At 40.8% G+C, this 21,755-nt stretch overlaps 1 protein-coding gene across 2 annotated transcripts in view; it reads left to right on the top strand.

The window, feature by feature from the left end:
* The first annotated feature begins 2,982 nt into the window (after positions 1–2,982).
* The window catches only part of LOC105425375 (uncharacterized), a 61,135-nt gene continuing 42,362 nt past the window's right edge, over positions 2,983–21,755 (top strand). For both annotated transcript variants that reach the window (XM_089081922.1, XM_089081923.1), the window contains exon 1: positions 2,983–4,749. In XM_089081922.1, the coding sequence (XP_088938048.1) occupies positions 4,659–4,749 (91 nt within the window). In that variant the 5' untranslated portion in view covers positions 2,983–4,658. The remainder of the gene's footprint in view (positions 4,750–21,755) is intronic.

Below are 21,755 nucleotides of genomic sequence, written 5' to 3' on the forward strand. Positions count from 1 at the left end.
GAATACTCCGATCGATAAATCGCAGGAATGCAGTTTGAAGCAAGGATTTCCTGTGCGTTATGCAGCCGCAGTTGCAGCCGCAAAGAATTTCTCTGCACGGCTGCAGATCATTCTGGCGGAAAGAGAGAAGGGCGACGATCACGTGAGTAAGAGTGAAAGTTTAGCGAGGCATGTCTCGTAAATTATTATCGTATGATCCGTCTCCTTCATATAATAAAGGATGATCAGTTTTCAGTTAATATGAGCTCAAGGAGAGATTGTATTTTATTCGTTTCGCTACAATCGACCGTGCCGGTCTCGTCGTGCAAACAATTACATAAACTTGACAAACTTCGCAAAAACTTTCTCACTTCTGTTATGTGCTGGCAACAGTTCCCGACCACATCTATTATTTCAATATTAGAAGGTATCCCGGTATTAAAACACTATGATGGTCACGTGGAATATGAATTAGAATTGCTTAGGTAATCCCCATACTGCGCAATCTCATCGTACCTTCTAATGACGCTTGACCGCAAGGTTAATAACTGGAGAACACGTAAATCTATCTTCGTTTCCCTAAGATCGGCCTAACTGTACGTGGAACAGTAATCAAGAGAGAAAAGAGAGAAGGGGCTTCAAGAAACTCTTGTTTTATTCATGAATTTAAAATCTTGGACTACATGAGCCTAACTTTTATTAACTTCAAATAATTCTAGGAATGTTCGACCAAAGTGCCGCCTCTTTGAAATTTGTTAGCTCAATTTTTGGCCATCCCCGCTTGCAAATCTGCAACCTGATCTTCGCTTGAAGGGTAGGCTTACGAACGAACATCTGCTCGAGGCTAACAGTATATACATAACCGTATTGAGATTATGCAAGGCTAACCGATAGTCGGTGGAAATGGCAGATGCTTTACGCCAGTAAACGTAATATTAGTGGACGTTACGGCGGTCGATGGTGCACGGCGAGACCTAACGGTGGAACCACCATAACGCCCCGTAATGATGATTCGATTTTCTTTGGCATCCTTGGAACTTGATGCCATTTGGAGCACCGGTGCGCCATGGTATTCGATAATTGACGATGCATCCTGAATGAAGACGATGTCTCATTGAATGATAAAATTTTACATGCAGGGCGCTTTTTGTTTAAGTACATATCTTCCAAGCTATGGGTTCTTCAATTTTTAAGTTAATTTTTCTTTAAAAATTACGGACAAGATCACAACTTATTGTATAATTCTCCAATTTAAAATATTAAAATTATATAATATTTATATAATTTTATAATTATATAAAATTATATAATATTTATATAATATGTTTATATAATATTAAATATTTTTGTAAGCCTCGAAGTAGGCTATTTTATCAAAGTAGAATGTACTTAAAATTAACTAAAGAATGTGATTTTATTATTTCTTTTTTGCTTTTGCTTCAGCTTTCAAAAATTTTTTGTTTTCCACCCCTTATGATAATTATCATAATTTTAAATTACTTTAACATTTCGAAGATAAAGAAATAGTAGACGCAAAGTTAACCGTTTTATAAATCAAAGGAAGTGTATCTAGTGAGGAATAAAGAGATCCGTTTATATAAAATGTAAGTGTAAAAATATGCTAAATCGCTGATGTATACGATTAAGATATATAAAATGGCATAGCTAAACAACTTTTAACTGGCAGTAAATATCGACGGATCAACGATAACTTTCTCGATGTTCGCGAGAATTGGAAATTCTCGGCGGCTTGTACAATATTCAGGTAACATTCATTTCCTGCGATTTACGAACTGTGTACGTATGGACGGAACTTATAATTCGGCATCCGAACAGAAACAATCGGTTACGTTTCTGACGTTTCGATCTGTACGTTTAACGAACCGTGTTTCTTCCCTATGTCGTAAGGAATTATTCCTCCCTGATTCCGCGATCACATAATTGTCCCGATTGGATTGTTCCGTGTTTGACACGAGGACACGGTGTGCGACTTTATTAGCGCTGCGATATCCTGTCGCCGATGGTGTGCGGCGTAATAAAAGCTTCTTCTTTTCCCGACGAGAAAACGGGAAGAGGAAAACGGCCTGCGTGCCGCGTTCGGAATTGACGGATCGGTTATTAATGACTTTAATGGCGTGCGTGGTACTTTATAGGAAATGTCACGGTAAGCTTGTATACGTCACGGCCACACAATCACGTTGAATTCACAGCGAAGCAATCATTCTGTTTCTTTGCAAAATTACGTATAACGAATCGCGAATTACTTTATTGTTTATATATCACCACGGTAGCGCGAGAGAAGGTTTCTTTAACCATTAAGTAGCTCATTATCGATAATTTCTGGTTTTTTGTAATTCACAGCGTGATAATTTCTCTTCGCAATATATATGGTTGATTTCTAAATCGAACGCAGTTCTTTATCAAAAGAGAAACCGTATTAATCAAATCGTTCAATCGAAACAAAGATATAAGAGATTTTTAAAGCAACAAAGGCAAGAGTAAATCTGTTTCTGTAAAGATAACTTCTTTTCCTTCACGTTTTCATAACATTTATGAAATTTGCATAAATAAAAAATAGAAAATGATAGAGAAGAAGAAGATAGAAAGAGGAAGCGACTCCAGGAAGAAATTATTCCTCGCTTATATTTCCCTTCTCATCATCCTTCAATTTTTTTTTTTCTATTATTGATCACGTCACCGTATGTGACTAGAGAGAAACCGGACATCGCTTAATTATTCAGTTTCTCGATTCGCACAGACGGTTATTTGCAGGAAAGATTTTTCAGAGACGCAAACAGAAAGGGGAGAGGAGGAAGGGATACAGCAAACAATAATTTCTCCTGAAGAATCTCGATGGTATGGAATTCGAAAATCACTTGTTAAGTCAGTCGGCCAGCATCGACACGAATACTTTGGGAGACGGGGGCCTTCTCAACTCGTGTGTGTGTGTGTGTGTGTGTGTGTGTGTGTGTGTGTGCGCGCGCGCGCGCGCGCGCGCGCGTGTGTGTGTGCGCGCGCGTGTGTGTGTGTGTATGTGGTGAGAGAGGGAGAGAGAAGAGTATATACGTCCTCCGCAATCGCGCGGCATCCCTCACTGAGCTGAGGCAAATGTAGGTCCTCAGGTCGACACCTATAATGCAAACCTCCTACTTCGCTGCTGCCTCATACAGACACTCTTCGAGAACAGTACTTCTCCCTCTCTTTTTAACCCCACCAACCTCCGGAGTTCATTGAGAGCACGATAACAGGTGTCCCGCATACCGTGCAATAAGCGCGGTTGTAAGGACAAGTGTCCTAGACTCATATTTCTTTTTTCAGCTAAACCTCTTTTTTTCGCTAGTCACGAATATGTAGATTGAATTTGGGAACGGCCCGATTGCATGTCTGCTATCGATTTACAAGAACAATTAAATTGCAACTTCGTAAAAGTATGTCGAAATGTTGCTCATCATTGAGAATACCATGTTTAATCTACATGCTTTTCTAAATGTGAACGAATGACATGCGACTTCGATCGAATATGTTGGATCGGGAAGAATCTACAATGTTCGTCTACTATTGTCGTATAAATTTTGTTCATTTGGCCGAAGGCACACGATTTTCTCTTGAACCATTTGCCCTCAATGGTATTTCGTACGTCTCGTCTGGCGATTTAAGGTAATGTTTTCTATAACAGTGTGCGCTACATCTGCCCAATGCAGCTACGACAGTTAACGGGTATACCGGATATATCGGGTATATCGATCGGTGGCACCAGCCATAGAAGGTGAAGAAGGCGAAGAAGGCAAAGAAGAAGAATATACCGGATCTTGATCTGTCAGTCTCGAGTCTTATTCGCGACTTATATAAAATCGCTCATGCTAGATGTCCGTTTATTCAATTGGACCGATCATGTCATCCCTGCGACATATCAGCGCGGCGCGGTGCGGGTTACGAAGATTACAGAACGGGTTCGCGAAAGTTCGTCGAATGGATGACAGAAGCCGGACCCGGGCTGGCTGAAGAGTCGGTCGCGAGGAGGTTCTTTTGGTTCGCGTGTCCCAGAGCGCCTGGCCGACCAACCGAGAGCACTAGAAGACGAAGAAGAAGAAGAAGAAGAAGAAGAAGAAGAAAGGAGCGGGAAAAGGAATCGAGAGGGTAGGGAGAGAATGGTGAAGAGGGGTCCTACCCGCTTCGCCTCTGGCCTCTCTCTCTCTTGATACACCTTTCTCCGGTTCCCCAACACCCGGCGGCGGGCCTTGGTTCCCCTTCAGTCCTCACCGGGACACAGACAAAGTTACGCACCCGGAGAAAGGTCAATCGGTCGGTCGCTCCGTCGCACGGAGCTCTCGTATTTCTTGCCCGGTGTAACGAGGTGTAATTTTTATTTTATTCGTACAATAATATATACATCAGTTTTGGATTATCAATCGGTCGGTCGGTCGGTCGTTTCTTTTATTTCTCCTTAATCTATTTTTTTTTACTCATTTATTACGTCACGTCTTTCGGCGAGTATTCGAAGATCGCGGAAGTTGGTCGTAGGGTGTTTGCCGGAGACTGTTGCCTCGAGATCGCTTGGTGCCCACGTAATGGACAAGTCAGCATCGATACGATAGCGCGGGATTGGTTTACGTGAGAGAGTGCGGCGTCTTTCTCGTGACTTTGATCTAATTCAAAGTGCTTCGAGGGACCTCGAACAGATGGGCGACGACATGTGGAGGCTTTGGTTTACGAAATTGCTACTGCTAGCGACGCTTCTGCTGACAGTCACAGTCCAGACGCGATCCGAGGGTGAGTTTGACGTCACAGTAGGGGGATGTTGAGGATCGCGATATATCGCGAGTAGAGAATGTGATAACGTAACAGGTGCGAGATGAAGCAAAACGAATGGGATTGGGATTTTTATCGATAATCTAAGGCTGTACGAAGTGATCGGTCGTTTTACACGCAACGAACAATATACATTGTGCATATAATAACTGTAATAATTACACACGTAATAATTATTACGTCGCGTGTCTTACAGGACTCGCCCAGCCTTCATTCCATCGATCTTAATTTATTCATTACAACAGTTGACGCGTTTGACTAACGATGGCCAGACGAGTGAATCTACTTTGCTGTTCGTAACACGGAAACGGCGCGTGCACGTGATAATTTCTTTTGTAACACCTGTTCTTCCGCGTTCACCACGAGATAATGCGGCGTTTTCCATTAACAGGACATCTACCCGTATACACGACTTGTGTAACGCTAGGCTCGGCAGAAACGAGCCGACGCGTGACTAGTTCTTCTTTTTTTTCCTTGCAATTAAAAATGTGCACAATGTAATGAATGAAAAATTAAGAAGCGGAGATCTTCGGCGTCGATTTTATGAATGAAATGCACGAAGTAAAGAATCCGGCGTTTTTTTTTCCTATCAAAATATACGTATAGATTAAAAGTTAATAAAAATTATAACAACCTTTTCCTAATAATCTTCTATCCTCGTAGAAATCTCTATAAAAAAAGATCTCTCGCCGTGTAAAAATAAAAATTTAACGATTCGAGCGGTTCTTACATCGGGAACGTTATCGATGATGAATTTTAATTAACGTAAGATTACCGGTGCTTGCGCAAATTTATGGAAACACATTGAAGGCATCACTTACGCTTTATGTGTTATAAACCGCATAACGGTTTGCGCGGCTTATGGTGCTCAGTGGCGTGTACCTTATACAAGCATCCGCTCGCTCGATACCACGATCTAGTATCGGTGATCCAGACAAACCTACGTTTCTCCGGTTGTGCCCCCAAAAAGCGCCGTTATGGCGCGGCCATTTCAAAGCCTGATTTTCCGGTTATCATCAGATTTGAGTCGATGTTTTCTTTCATTTTCCTTATGTAACAAACTGTTATTAAACGATTCCTCTCATTAACAGCATATCATCGTACATTTGTATAATTAGAGATAGTAGATACCAATTTCACATCTATCTATGTTATTACAAATTGCCTGTACGTATTGCTTCTACAAATCAGAAAATGCAATGGAATTTAGTGGAGCATCTCGGATTAAAAGTCGCGCGCAAATGAGCGCCTGATTTTTTTATTAAATTCCACAATTCTGTAATTGATCAGCTTGATGCAACTCGAGTCAAATATCTTTGAATGAAATCAGCTTTATAAAATATTTTTGTCGATGATGCGAGCGTTGTTCGCGAGTTTTCGTCCACCTGGTTAGGCGGCGGCACGAACGAGCCGGGGACGATCGAGATCGGGATCGAGCGGACAGGGCGCCTTATCCTAAGCATTTTTATCGGCAGCGGTTGGCCTTGCGGACATTAGTTCTACGAGCGACTCTCACATTCACTCCTGCGAAATAGGAGAGATCGAGGGACGTCGTTGCCAAGGATCTCTCCTAACGAGTCTCTCGATGCTGATAGATCACGAGTCATTTGCTCTTGAATATGGAATACGATCTCGCGTAATAAATCCGCATGGAAAACTTTACGACTTAAATGACATGACAGAAAAGAAGAGAGAGAGAGAGAATGAAAGGGAAAGGAAGGGAGAGAAAAGGGAGAAAGATTACAAAATCTCTCGCCATGAGCCATGAGAAAGAGAAAATTTTATCTTGTCTTTGGTGCTAAATTCTAACGATCGAAATCCTGTATCTTGAGAACATTGTTGAGAGATTGTTATTATCGGTTTGCGTTAATTTATTATTGACAGTATCCAAGAGATTAAAATTTTTTTTGAGAGACTTTTATACATTTTGCACGTCAGGTAATTTCCTTGGGATAGCAAATTGTTTTTTTTTCCAACGAGAGATTTCTCCCCGGAAAACGCGATGTGGATCCTAAAAGACAGATGGCAATAAGATTTATGGCGCAATTCGGGTGGCGAAGGGAACGAACGCTCGTTTGCAAATGATTTTCCACCGGCTAAATCATTCTTGAGGTGTTCAATGAAATGTACGGCGAAATTTACGACCAAGCGCAAATCGCCGGTTATCGTCGAATGGCAAATGAATAGGTATTCTATTTGATACTTCCGGTACTTCACTCCTTGCAATCTGAGAAATTCCGTATTTGCTATAATTTTATTCATATATATATATATATATAAAATAGTTAAAAATAAATAACGACAATATATAAACGGCGAATTTTTCTTTAATCATCCATATTCATAACATATTTGATTTACTAAGAAATGTAAATTACCAAACAAGATTGAGTAGCGATGACTGTTGACGCATTTTTTACATAGCAAGAAAAAGCTAATGCGTAGCTCGTCTTGCAAGTGAAGAAATAGAAACGGCGGATTTCATCAAAACAAAATTACCTACATGCAGCATCAAGTTTTACGCGAAGGGAAAGTGTGCAAAATAACAATGAATATATCTCTTGGAAAGCTCAGTTATGAGTACCAGTATGAGCAGTTTTAAATTTCGCTGTTCTTTTTTGTCAACCTTGGGAGAACGTTCGGATATTGGGAACACGGTCAATGGAGTGACTAAGCACAGTAAAAGAAAAGACAGAAATTTGTGCAACAGAACTGTGCTCTCAATTATTAATCTCATTTCATTCCTTTGGAATCTTTATGAACGTATGAACTTTTTACATCTGAATTTTCTGCAAAAATTTAATTTGGTTATAACTAATGGAGTCTAGAAGTGGATTCCTGAACAAGATGTTAGTGCGAAACGTTTTCCTGGATCTCTATTTATTCTTCTACTGTTTTTTACTACGTGCTATCCTACGCCGGACTTTCTCCATTCGATGGAAAAACGGGCGGTGTCGGCATCGCAATGTTAACGCGTGCAGAAGCCTTCTAGCGTTCAGAATCGTTTTGCGCAATCATCGAGGACGCCGTGTAAGGGATGAATTCCTTCGACGCAGTTTCCATTTTATTTACGAGCGTGCCGTAATAATGTTAGGTTGGTATGTACATACAGGGTGTCTCTAGATTTTCTTTAAATTCCGGAGTTTTTGATCAGTTTCAAATTGATTTTTTTTTTTAATATCAAGGCAAATCATTGTTTATTGCAATCTTTTGGTCATCAATATACATTATACATTTTTATAATTAAATTAAAACTTAACAATTAAATCGAAGAGAATATGATTTTTTCCCTTTTTTTCTGTGAAATTTAGTTTCTTGGACTTTGTTTTTAATTGTTTGTAATACAGAACTTCTATGATAATTTTTTGATATTTTTGTAAAACGATTTAAAGAAAATAAAGAATATATGTTTAACAAGGAACACCCTGTGACGACGCCCTTACATACACTGAACATTGCAACGTTCTTGCGTGTCCGCTTGATACCGGTTCAGTCAGTCACGAAGTTATGGTTGTTCTACTCGTGCAACTCTGAAAGATAATCAGATTTTTTTTTTCGTAAAGCTAGCTAGAGAGAACGATAAAGAACAAAGTAGAATGCTTTTCAGAATGTCGAAAAGTCTATTTTCAACTATTGCTCCAACGAGGATGAACAACTCGCACCTTGTATCTTTATAAATCTGTCACCGGCATCGTGTACTTGTCACGTTTGTTAAAGTAACAGTGAAACGAGCGATATTTTCTTCAAGGACGAAATAAATTCGAAAGGGATGTTGGGTCACGGTCATCGTCTGCGAGTGTCCTTACGACGTTCAGCGCACCGCGACGATGACGTTAATCAGCGGCTACTTGCGCCATTTATTAATGCAAATTATTGCGCGTCGCGGCTATTTTCGCCACAAAACAAGACTCCGTCTCTGGTGCGGCGAGGGAAATGCGCGCGACATAGCGCGAGCATTTCGCGCGCTTCTGTCCGCGCGATGCCAGAGATAATCGTCTCATTCCCGTTTTTACAATTTCAAATCGCGCGAACCAACAGCGGTAACAAGAGGTGCGGAAGTGCTCGTAGCTGCACGCATCGAGCTGCGAGCGCGATCGCCGGCTCAACGATCGCGCATTCATTTTTTTGTGGCTCGCGCACGTGCGCCGTTTTATTAGCAAGTAAAACGAATCTGCGCGCGGCAATCGCGGAAATCGCGGATGGATACTTGCGGTTCTCCGTGCGCTCCGCGCATTACACCCGAGGAGAAAGAAAGAGGTGCCGAGAGGTGGGCCTCGAACCACGAAAGTGGACACACGCGTGTAGGCATCATCTGTCCGAGAGCTCCGGGCGATGAAAGTCCGCATTCCCTCGAGAGTATCGAGACTTCGGCTCGGGGCCTAATTTCACGAGCTCATCCGCGTGCGAGCCGTGAGAAAAACAGCGACCGCCGTACTCCTTTTTCCCTTCCGAGAAGACTCCATTTTCACTTTGCCGAGACTCGATGAAACTCTTCCTTTCCAATGGCGAAGAGATCGCTTGTAATTGTCCACGGTTCGATTCGACTTGATTAACGCGTATTTATTTAAAAGAAATTTTTCACCTACCTGTCGGAGGTGATAATCACATAAATCTATCGATCATAATCGCCAGCGTGCCGCGGGATATCTTTTCGTTAAATATTCATGTCTTCTAGACATGTCGATTGCGTCGCGGAATAATGTTTATACTCGAGAATAAAGTGTCCCATTGCTATGGTGTGCCTTAATGATAGATCGGGCGCGATTGGTCTTAACGGATCGTGAATACCTGACTTGCGCTCGAAATAAAATTTAAGATATATAAGCGAATCGATGTAAGAAGGTATCGTTTGATCAACGTGCCTACATTGACTTTGCTCGCTCCGATCGGCGACCTAAATTTTTGCATAATCTTATGTAACCGTGTTAACAAAAGAGCTTCCTAACGGACTGCACGTGACGTTACTAAGAATTTTATTTTCTCAACGTTCAATTGGGTGTCTCTCCATCTCTTTATATTTCTATTTATATCTAGTTAATCAATCGTTTCACATTATGTTCACAATTCATTCATTTAAATGATATCTTCAGGAATCCCGAATAAAATAAATTGGCATATGAGAAACTAGTTTTTGCAGAGATCCGGTATGCCGAAAACAATTTTACGTGTTTCGATTGAAAATACGTGTCGTAACTTCGAAGACAAACGATTCGTCTACGATTCGTCATGAATTTTAATTTCCACAACGTTCAAAGTATTACGACTACAGGTTCACTACTACTTTTGCATAACTGAGAGAATTAATTAATTATCTTTCGCTTTCTGCGAAGTGCGTTTGACTAATTCAATTAAGCAGTTTGATGTTATCGTAACTTTTATCGCTTAGATCAGGAATGTCCAACTTTTTTATTTGGCATTATAGATGTTCAAAATTTTTGATGTGTCATTCTGCAGAATTAAACAAAAAACAAAAAAAAGAGAGAGTTATATAATTTTACATATATTTTTTCCTCTTGCATTAATAACGAAAAGACTTCTTTTGTTTAATAAAATTTATTATCATTTTTGATTTTTTAAATTTCTCTTTGCACGCTTTTGCAACAACGTAAAATACTTCTTTAAACGTGCCTCTAAGATTCTCTTCGCGTGCTGCAGATTGATCACCCCTGGCTTAGATATTTCTCCATATGTGAGCGTCGAAATTAATATCCTTTACGGCAATAAGGGGGACAGCTTTTCTCAATTCAAGCGTGACATAATCTATTACGGGCCGCACGTGCAAACATCACATGCTGCGCGAAAAACGTAAATGAAGCACGACGAGAAGGAGATTTTCCGTTAGTCGAGGGGCAGCAGGTTTGCGAAGTTGCGTTCGAATTGACAGCAATTTCTATATTTATGCTCCGACCGAACAAGATCTTCTGGTCCCTCGTAGAGAATCCTCATCATACAATAATGCGCTGCACACGTGAATTCAAAATGAGTCTCCCCGTGTTATCGACCGAATTACCGCGGACTAAAGCCAGTTTTCTGAAATTCCAGCCTCGTTCTCGATAAAATACAACGCTTTTACCATCCACTGATTCCCGAGGGTTTGACAATTTTTTTATTCATCTGTATAATGCCGTCCGGGGCACGACGAAAAGAAACGAAAACACAAATGTTGTCGATAAACATCGAATAATCGAATAATAAAAAACTTGATATCGAATCACAAAAATTTCTTTGACAGAAGTACTCAAATTTCTCTTCTAAGTTGTCACAGATTTAAGAGAAACACGTTCCAATGTATCAGAGATATGAGATATATCATTCGTGATGGGAAGATTTCATTTATTTAATAGAATGTAATAAGTGGCAGATATTTAACGAGACAGAGTCTTAGGTGCCTAGAAATCTCATTTTAATTTTTTGAATTTATATATATATATATATATATATATATAAAATAAAAACATCTATAAATTAAAAAAAAAAACAAATTAAAACACCTAAGATTCTGCCTCGCTGAGTATTTGCCACTTACTACATTTTAGTATTTGAACAATATTTTCGGCTTATTAAATTGACTTGTTTATTTCACTTATTGTTTAAGGAATATTTTATAAAACGAGAAAAAGATATTACAACTAGTCCATCGACATTAGCGTTTCCGTACACAAGAGAGGGACAATTCCGTCGAGAAGTTCAAACATTCTCCGACGAAAATTACGATGCGTTCTTCGAGGTCCTCTCCATCGTGGCCCGGCGTCTGTTATTACCTGCGTTGATGCGCATCCGCGTGTGTGCGTAATACCGTTGCTCGTGTTGGCATTGTGGCAATCGCTTCTCGAAGAAGTGCGCTTCTCGTGTGTCATGGCAATCGAAGCAACAACCCGGTGTCCTTCGCGTTGTCGCGGGACAACGTCGCCGTTTACCGTTGCAACGCGATTTTCGCTCGCCGCACGCCGTTGTCGCCTCCTCGATCGCCTCCTTCCATTAACATACATGTCCGATCTCGTGCGTTGATTGCCGCGTTTCTTTCCTTTTCCTTCTTTTTTTTTTTTTCCTCCACGATGTCAGCCGTAATCACCGTTCGATGCCAGCGGCGATCATCTTCGTCGACGATCGTCACCAAGAGCGTCATCATCATCGTGGAATTATTTTCTGATGGGATGTCGGATATGAAAACTTTTCCTTCTTCCTGGAGAGATGAGTAGACAACAAGGCGACAAGGACAACATTGATTATTTTGCGACGAGAAAACTCGTCCCTTCGCAAGATGCTGACTTCTTCGCGAACTCTAATAATATATATCCTGACAAATCTGTAGGCAATCTTTCCGCTCTACGTATCCGTCGATTAAAACGCACGGTGATTAACATTGCTTGTTGCAGAAAACTCACGTGGCCAATGGCATATTTACATAATGAGAAAGTAAGGCGGTAATAAATACCTTCGCCGCTTCGAGTGGCTCGTAAGGCAAATTTGTAATTGTAATTCACGTCCTTCCATTCCGCGATAGCTGGCCGCGGAGAGACGCGGATGAAAATAATTTCACTGTTTTGCATCAGTCAGACGCTCTTACGGAACATTCCTCCGGGTAATTTTAACGGTAACAGATCCTCTCGTGCTCGCCCCCGTGTGCGTTCTATGTGTTTTCGAAAATCCCCCGCCGCCGCAATTTATCCTGCCGCTTGCAACGTTATAACGGATAAGTGTATCATGACGATTATAATTAAAGACGCAGGAGTAAGAGAAAGAGAGGAAGAGAGAGAGAGAATAAGATGCGGTCTCTCCTGCGGCTGCAAAAAGGTAAAAGCGCGCAATCTGCGGCGGAATGCGGAATAGCAAAAGCAGAGTCGAAACCTCCGCGAGATAGATCGAGAGACTCGTGCCACGGATCGGTAACACACGCGTGTACACTCGCATCCGGTTGCAGGTATACCGCCGCCTCCGGGATTAGTTACAAATTATCTGCCGCATCCTGCTGAGTTTATTAAGTTTTTGTAGCTTTCGGTCAAAATCAAGTCGCACGTATTACTCAATAAAACACGCCGTCAGGCAAACAAAGTTCCAGAGATGAACACAAATAGGAGAGGAAGAGAGAGAGAGAGAGAGAGAGAGAGAGAGAGAGAGAGAGAGAGAGAGAGAGAGAGAGAGAAAATGTGTGCTGTATATACATATTTGTGAGTTTTTTTTTATATAAATTTTATACGGCTGAAATATCTAAAAACGTAATGCATTTGAAAATAATTTTGTTGAGTCGTCAAAATGATTTAGAAATTAACTTGAATATCCTATACAAATATCTTTAAAGTCCAAAGTAATATTTTTCTATCCGTGGCTAAATTTTTACATATTTTAACAAAATCGTTTTTTCCATGTATATTTTAATATGACACTCGATATATTTTGAATTTCCATTTGCATGACATGTTTATTCATTTGGTTTATAAGCTGCTTTATAAACTGTATATTACGATGTACGTCCTGGCACGTGCCACTGCGAGCGAATAACTGTAATATCACTGCACCCGTTCACGTGCAGACGGCTAATTAAAACGTATGTGTACACACGTCCGAGTGCACAACGCGGAAGACCACCAATTAATGCCGGTGCGTTTCTCGACCTGCGTTCTGATGACATAACTGTTTGTCCGTCACAAATTGTTCGCGGCACGTCGAAGAAAATCATCACGACAGGCATTTAGGACAAATTAGAACATTAAATTAAACGCGGATAATTATAAAGTTTCGAGAAGAATTCTAATTTCAACATCTTCCTTCACAACTGCGTTTTTCGGTTTCAACGTGACTCTTCTGCATTCATCAGATTTCTTGACTCCTCCGGAAAACTTTCAATTATCATCTACATGCGAGTCATTCTATTATCTATTAATTAGAAAATAATTCGACAGAGACGATTATAATAAATTTAAATCCTAAGAGACTGGTATCGAGTATTAAGCTCCCCGTTCTACGTCAATGATGAAGCCCAATTACAATTTATGTTGCATTGTTATACATATATACGTGCCGCATACGTTACATACACCTGCCGCGGGCGACTAATAATTATCGCGCTACTCGAACAGGTCGTTATATTGATTTCGCAGGGCCGATGCACGGAAAAAGCCCTGAGCGAACGACAGCCAGGTAGACAGTTCCATAAACGCAACCTTGCGTAACGCTCGGCTAACGGCTCGATACTCCTCGATACCTTAACCGCGAACGGCTCTCGAACGCTGCACGCGCTCCGGAGAATCGGTCGCCCGCTCCATTGTGGCGGAATGAAAATACCGGCCGGACGTCTGCAATAGCGAAACGTAATGCGCGCACGCGGGGCGTGTCCCGGTATGTTACTTGGCATCTCACCTGCATCCCACACATGCATGCATTCTGCTTCTGCCTTCCTGCTTGGAAGCGCATCGCGCGACATAATCGCGCGGCGAACGTGATTGCATCGTTCGCCATTGTCTATTATGTATATGCCGGCCGTGTCTCTCTCTCTCTCTCTCCGAAGGGAGTAGGTGGCACGGGATGACTTTTACTAACGACCGAATTATCGTGCACATCGACGAACACGTTCCTTATATGCGATCAGTGAAGAGAGAGAAAGAGAGAGAGAGAGAGAGAGAGAGTGCAATACCCGTGGCGATGATTAATTCGGAAAGACTTTTATTGGCAGATCTAAAAATTTGACCAGATATATATCTAAGAAAATAACTTTGTTGGGCCTTGGATGATAAATTATTATGTACAACGTTCAAATTACTAGAATTCAAATTGCTAGAAGATTAAAAATGTTTGCAGTTTTATTATTATATTCCCACATATTAATTTTGATAGTTCAGCAAAGTTATTTTTAGATCTGTATGTATCTGAATTTTTAGATTTGCCAACAAAACTGTTTCTTTCGTGTGAGACAAAGTTTAATTTGTTGAATTAAATTTAAGCGGATGGAGAGGAGAAGAATCTATATTTGATCGCGCCCGGTGCAACCGCTACCAGGCCGCGGATGTAAGTCGCGAACGACCTCGCGGAGTCACGGACCGCGTCGCTTCCGTTGTTTGTCCGCTTCTCTCTCAGGAATTTTTGCGGCGGCCGCAAAGTACGGAGGTCGGTACTGTTTCTCGAAATTGTCTTACAGCACCACGACCGCGGAACGCATTAGCCTGAGTGCCTTGTACTTTGAGCAAGAGGTATCTTGTTACTTTGCGCGCACGGAGCGATGCGCGTCTCCGTGTGAATATCGCAGACTTATCAATGCCTGTGATAATGTTATCGTTCTCACGTAATTACGGAAGATAACTCGAGACACCGTCGAAGGCTTTCGACAGAGGTTTTTTTCTCGCGCATTATCGCGATTAACAGCATCATCGTCGCCGGCGTTGCGTTTCTATGTTTGAATATCTTATGTAATTGCGTCTAATTACTTTTACGTTACTTTATGCGTTTTTCATATTACCGCATTAAGTATCCCATTAAAAGGGAACGAGCGACATTTCGCGAGATTAGCGGGGGGGGGGGGTGTCGCGGACATAATTAAATCTCTATCTTTCATTCGTGAAATTGGGTTGAAGTTTATGGTTGAGTTATCACGCTTGAGTTGAAAAGCGAATCGATTCCTGGTGGATTCATTTGCATGTTGCATGACTCTTGTATGTACTCGAACTCTTTCTCATTTTGGAAAGGTCGAAAAATAATTCGGTTAATTATAGCGAGCTGGCCGCACTGGGTTGACTTTAATCTTTTCTATCTGTGATAGTCATGTTCAGTAAGAATTATCGGAATTGCTACCTTCAAACATGTGTAGGAATGTAAATTTACATGATCGATCTCTCAAAGCGAGTTTCTAGATTTTTTTCAAATACATCGGCAGCAAAAGAGAGATTTTTATTACATTAATATATAATATATATAATTATATTAGTATAATATATATAATTATATTATAATTATATATAGTTATATTAATATTAATATGACAGGAAAAAATAATTTGAAAAACGCAAAAATCGACAGATAGACTTATTCAAGGGAACTAAACCCAAAATGCATTTGACATTTTATTAAATTCCCTCTGCAAACGATTCTTACTTGATTGTGGCACACTTGAATCGATGCGTTGAATATAATTTGTATTCCGCACGTCGGATTGTGCGCGCGTAATGTTTGCCATACGTGAAAACACGCGTCCGTTATAGTAACACACTGAACCGATCCAGAATCTGGTCCTTGTGCCAGACATCGATTCGATACCGCCAATTCACGTTAACGATTCGCGGCCCCTCGAAAGTAGGACAGCACAACACTTTTCGCACCGTCTGACCAGTAAACGTCCGTTTCCACTTGTTGCTCGTATGACAAGACTTGACAATTACTTATTGAGAAATAATTCTACAAAAGCTGATATTACGACTCATATTTCTCGCATTGAAAATACATTATTATTCGAAACTTGCTGCGATTTTGATTTAGCTCGAATAGGATTAATTAAATTTTAACGATTCAGTGTGAATTGTGAGATAAGTCGATAATTAATGAAATTCATTTTTAAATCCCCCCTTTAAATCATCTATAATTCATTTTTCAGAACACGATTCTACTTATAATTGTATATACTGTACATGTTCATATATGTGTATTTTAACATACTTCATATATGTATGTGCGTCCCAATTCTTCAAATATTTCTCATATGACACATAAAATTGTCAATTGTAGTTGATTTAAAACAGGTTTTCGATAGAATAGAAACTGCAGGCTCAGAAATCGAATATTTAATTTTTTAACATAACGTTAAGCAGCAGCCGCGCTTGGTTTTCCGGAAAATAGGCTTTTTTCACGCAATCATCTTCCATGCTTTCGCGATGCTGCGGTTCCGTGCGTTACCGTTACAGACATACGTGCATACGACATATAGCAATCGCAGTATAACGTAAGTTGACATTCCATCTCATGCCGTTATGTAAACGTCACGAGAGTCAAAATCTCTCTTGAGCTGGCGTTGGTCTCTCGCAATTACGCAAGTCACTAAAGTCGTGCGCCGGTGACTTTTAGAGCGAGCTGCAAAATCCAATCGCGGATATAGCCACGAACTCGGAAACCGATACGTTTTCGAACGGATATTTATCTACTTCTGTTCCGCTTGTTACTTTGTAAAATAATTTGACCGTAACATTTCGTAACGCGAAGTTTCCACGCGCGTGCGCGCCGAAAGGATATTCGCTAATTATAAATAATACGTGATTGTAAAATCAAGAATGTGATTGTAAAATCAAGAACTCTGTAGTAGATTCTACTTCTAATTCTATTACTTTACATAACTTCACATTAATTTACGCGTATTACGTTTCTACTGTAAATCGAGAGAAGAAATGACCGCAGAAATGACGATATTAAGCACACCTGATTATTACTCTAGCGTAATCTAGCATTACACAGCGAAATCAGCGCGACTGCAATGTTGTGTAAAATTACATTGATCAACATCGAGTTATTTAATATCCACGGATTGCGAAGGAGGGTAATTAATTGTAATGAAAATGGAAGACATCATTGTCTGCTCCGTACTCGTTTCTAACAGCCTCCTGACTTAGAAAGGCCCCGAGGAAACAGAGATGTAAAATTAACCGAGATACGGAGAGTACAGTCTGAGATTAGCGCAAGTAGACGGTGGTGTGTGAGAAAGATACTATACATGTGCCGCACACACACACACACACACACACACACACACACACACACACACACACACACACACACACACACACACACACACCAAACACGAGCCTCAACAGGTTTGTGCCTCTACCGGCACGGTTCACGGCAGTAAAAACGGGGCCAAAATGTTAACCACTTTCTAGACCGTCGATGTATTATCGAGTTATACAGCATGTCGTATCGTTTCTCACAATGCGTAATGGTATAGGAAACTCCATCACTCCACACACTTCACTACGCTCAACATCTGATCGTGATTTGCTTTTCACGCCGGGATTAATGAACTGCCATTTTGCAACGTACTCTAAAATTTCTCTCTTATAATACTCATCTCGAGCCATATCGGACCGACTTGAAGGCCCGATATTAACATCCATCAGCGCGACGCGAAATCCGCGTGCACAACATAATTTCATTGCTAAGCGATCGCTTCATTCACTCACGGGCGATGACGCAAATTAAGGATCGAGGATTGCGTCGAGGCGGGCGTCCCGGCAATCGGGAGATTGCCGGGCGTTAGAAATCGGCTGTTGGAGCATCTGCGCGATAATAGAACCCAGCAGTTAGCCGTGAGTATACACCTCGTATCCCACATTCAGCTAACAGTACACAGCCGACGATACACGCCGGCACCTATACGTACATACGTACGTACGTACGTACGTGCGTGCGTGCACGCGCGTGCCCACTTACGCGCGCTCATAAAAGAAGAAAAATAAACTCGGCCACCTAAGGCACCTTTGCGACATGCTTCGCTGAGAATTCCGGGGACGAGGAGCGAATAAAAATCAACGAGTTCCAATTCGATAAGCAAAATCGCGATCTATTAAATCAAGCATCGGCAGTTCCATTCCGTTAATTGGTCTCTTTCTTACAATATGATTATGAATCGTGACTTCTCAGAGACATATCTTTCCTCGAATTTATGCAATTTAAGAGCATCGACGAAAGAAAACGCATTCTCTTATGTAAGAAATTTTTACAAAAAAATATAAACTTATGTATTACTTAGAAAACGAACGTTTGCGGTTTTTTTTCTACGTGATTGCGGCGAACTGAATGAATATTTCAACGAAAAAAAAAAAAACGCTCGTTTCTCAGACAAACGGACACCTCGGCGCATGTAAATGCGTTACGGCGAGTGAGCATAAAATTGCGATGCATTAGCGTGGAGGTTTGCTCGTGCAGTTAAAAACGATAGCCGAGGATCGATGGATGTATTTGTTGCATAGACTTGCATAGTAGGAAGTCTAATCGGAAATCGGTGAAAGCACAGGGAAATGCGCCGCCTTTGTCCTTTTTGGGTGTGTTTCACGCGATGATTAACGCAAACAACTCGACAAACCTGTCTGGGCGGTCGTAGGCGTTGCCTCGAGACGTAGGTACGTACGTACGTGCGTGGACAAATCGGCAGCGGACCGATTAGTGATTAACAAAAAATCCACGCGGCAAAATCGCTCGTTACACCGAATTAGATATCAGTCCGAGTCTTTGTCTTACGCTCGACATTGGCAAAAATTGTGTTATTGCGTCAAAGCCAGTGGGTCGTTCGATAGCGTATCGTGATGTCAGGCCAGAAAACAGGGACATGCGAGAGATATCGGCATTGTGTGGTATAACGCGGGACTAAATAACGGTAACAAAAATACATACAAAAAAAAAACGCAGGCAACTCGATAAAAATTGAGATAAGTACATGCGAGAATCTCGAAATGATTTTCGTTACCTCGCCAGAAAGATGTGCTTGGCGATCACGCTCAAGGCTAATTGATTAATTTGTTCCTATCAATTTCGGAATGTAATAATGATCGCATTACCTCTGTGTTCGCGTAATCAAATCTAGGAACAATATTGCCACGGTTCTGCGAGTCAATTTGCGCCGGAATGCAAGGTTGCCTCGTCGCACGATCGCGCTCTATGGAAATTAGATCGAAAATAGAAGACGAGGCGTCCGCTGAGGGTTCCCAAGAGCGGGTCGGCGATTTCGCAAAGCGGGCGCAAGCGGTGGAAGAAGGAAAGCAGATAGCATCTAGACCCGTTGCATAAGGATGAAAGTACCTTGTAGCGACTGACTGAGTAAATAATAACGGTTACGTGGCGCGCAGAAAGACGTTCTTCTTCACTGAAACACCGTAATGAGTGAGCCATCTCGGTTGGTACCGTGGGACCCGCCGCGAAACCGGCACAATTGATCATTATACAATGTGCACTGATTATTGCCGCCCGCGTGGAACAATTATTTCAGTAACGCGTGTTACCATGTCGCGCGCGCGCAAGAAACGTGGCGAATTATTACGACGTGCTCACAACCATTGATGTTTCACTCGGTTTAGACACACATAGAAAGAAAGAAAGAAAGAGAAAAAAAAAGAGAGAAATATCTCGAAATTTGAAAAAGGACAATTTTTGGAAACTTTATTAGTTTAGTAAATAGTAATAAAAAATAGTAATAAATTTTGTTGGCTAAATATAGCAAATTTTGAATATTTTTCAACTGCGTTGCCCTTTAAAAATAAAAATTTGTGCAAAAGGAAAGATAAGTAATTTCATCTTGTATCTCCAAAAATCATTTTGACGTAGTAATTATATACATAAGTTCTCATACTAATATACCGGAGAAATGTCATGTATTGCGAATTACGAAACGCGCTGCTTTCTCTCGAAGACCAATATATTCTCGTAATATTCTTGAAATCTGGCTACAATCCGCTCGATTCCACTATCGATTAACTACCAATCGAAATGAGCGACTTCCGCGAAGAAGGAAAGACGTAGCGCAAAAAGGGTGACTCCGCGAAGAAACATACGTGACTCTGTGAGCCTTTTCTTTTTTTTTCTGGATCTATCCGAGCAGAGATCCGCGAAGCACGACGATCGCGAGCCGCACGAAATACGATGAATTCGATAAGATCGCGGCGATGCTCCCGCGTGTGCTCTGCGAGCCGTGTAAATACAGTTTTACACGCAAACGAGATCGCACGCTACGCGTACACTTCGCAATTCGCAGCTTCTCCCTTTTATTTTCATCACCGCACTTCCTTTCATTTTTCTTATAGGCTTCCTCAATACGTCCTCATACGTCCATCTTTTCGGAACCGTGGGATCCTTCCTTTTTGAACAAAAACTTTGTTATAATGCGTTGTTGTTAAATATCCGTTTCAATTAAAGGTGCGTCTCTCTTTCATTCTCTTTTTTTTTCCCCACCCCATTTCTCTCTTTCTCCTTCTCTCTGTCTCCTCAGGTGTATACCACGCCTTAATTGCGGAACCGCATTGTTTTAAATTCCATCCGGTGAGTGACTATGCGTGCGAATGTCCAATATCGCGTATTAACGCAATTACAAAGTTATCTAACCCAATCATTTTCTGTCCGACGTGATAAGCATCATTTTGAAGCCTCGAAAGTGAACGATGATACAAATTTCGATATGTTCGCGCGCAAATTGTTTCGCAAACCGTATTGCTACATCACGTACCGTTGCTTATGTTGCAGGTATTGTAATCTCCACTCGGACACGTGCATAACATCTTTTATCATTTTCACAAAAATCTATTCCTGCTCTAACTTTTGAAAATTAAATATATTTTATATCTTACTCTATTTTCTTCTTTATTTCTACGTCATTAATATATCATATATTTTATTAGAAATTTGCATTAATAATTATTTACCATGTTTATTAAAATTATTTCAAATGTTGTAATAAAACAATAATTTAAACTTCTTGAAGTAAATGTCCTGGCGTAAATAAATGTCTCATTATTTACTTCATGGATGAGAGAACTCGAGTCGAATAAGGAAAAACGACTTGTGTCGCGAGAAACGCTCGATTCGATTAGGGCGATTAAGGCGATTGACACAATCATGCCGTGAGCAATCTCATTTTATTTTATGTCACGCAGTCTGACTTGGTAATCATTAGGGCAAAAGTGATTTGTATACAAGAGCGTAGTCAATAATATTGATCGGAAAAAATTGTGTTTTATTTTATATGTATACTATTGCCTCAAGCGACATAACACTTTCGAATATGATCTCTCGGAGAACAGTAATTTTGTTAATGCGAATACATTTAGCATGTGTGATATGCCCATAATGGCATGATAGTGTAACACTTGCTTGAACCTTTCTCTTTCTCGCGGTTTCGACCTATCGCTTCACGTTGTAAAAAAAAAAAAGAATGAATGGAGATTAGATCAATTTAGAAAGAGATGATCTTTTTCCTCCTGGATAGAATTATCTCGCGCCTTCACGCGTAT

The sequence above is a fragment of the Pogonomyrmex barbatus genome, unplaced genomic scaffold (genome assembly GCF_055798465.1).
Source record: "Pogonomyrmex barbatus isolate J1 unplaced genomic scaffold, ASM5579846v1 scaffold5, whole genome shotgun sequence".
NCBI classification, from domain to species: domain Eukaryota; kingdom Metazoa; phylum Arthropoda; class Insecta; order Hymenoptera; family Formicidae; genus Pogonomyrmex; species Pogonomyrmex barbatus.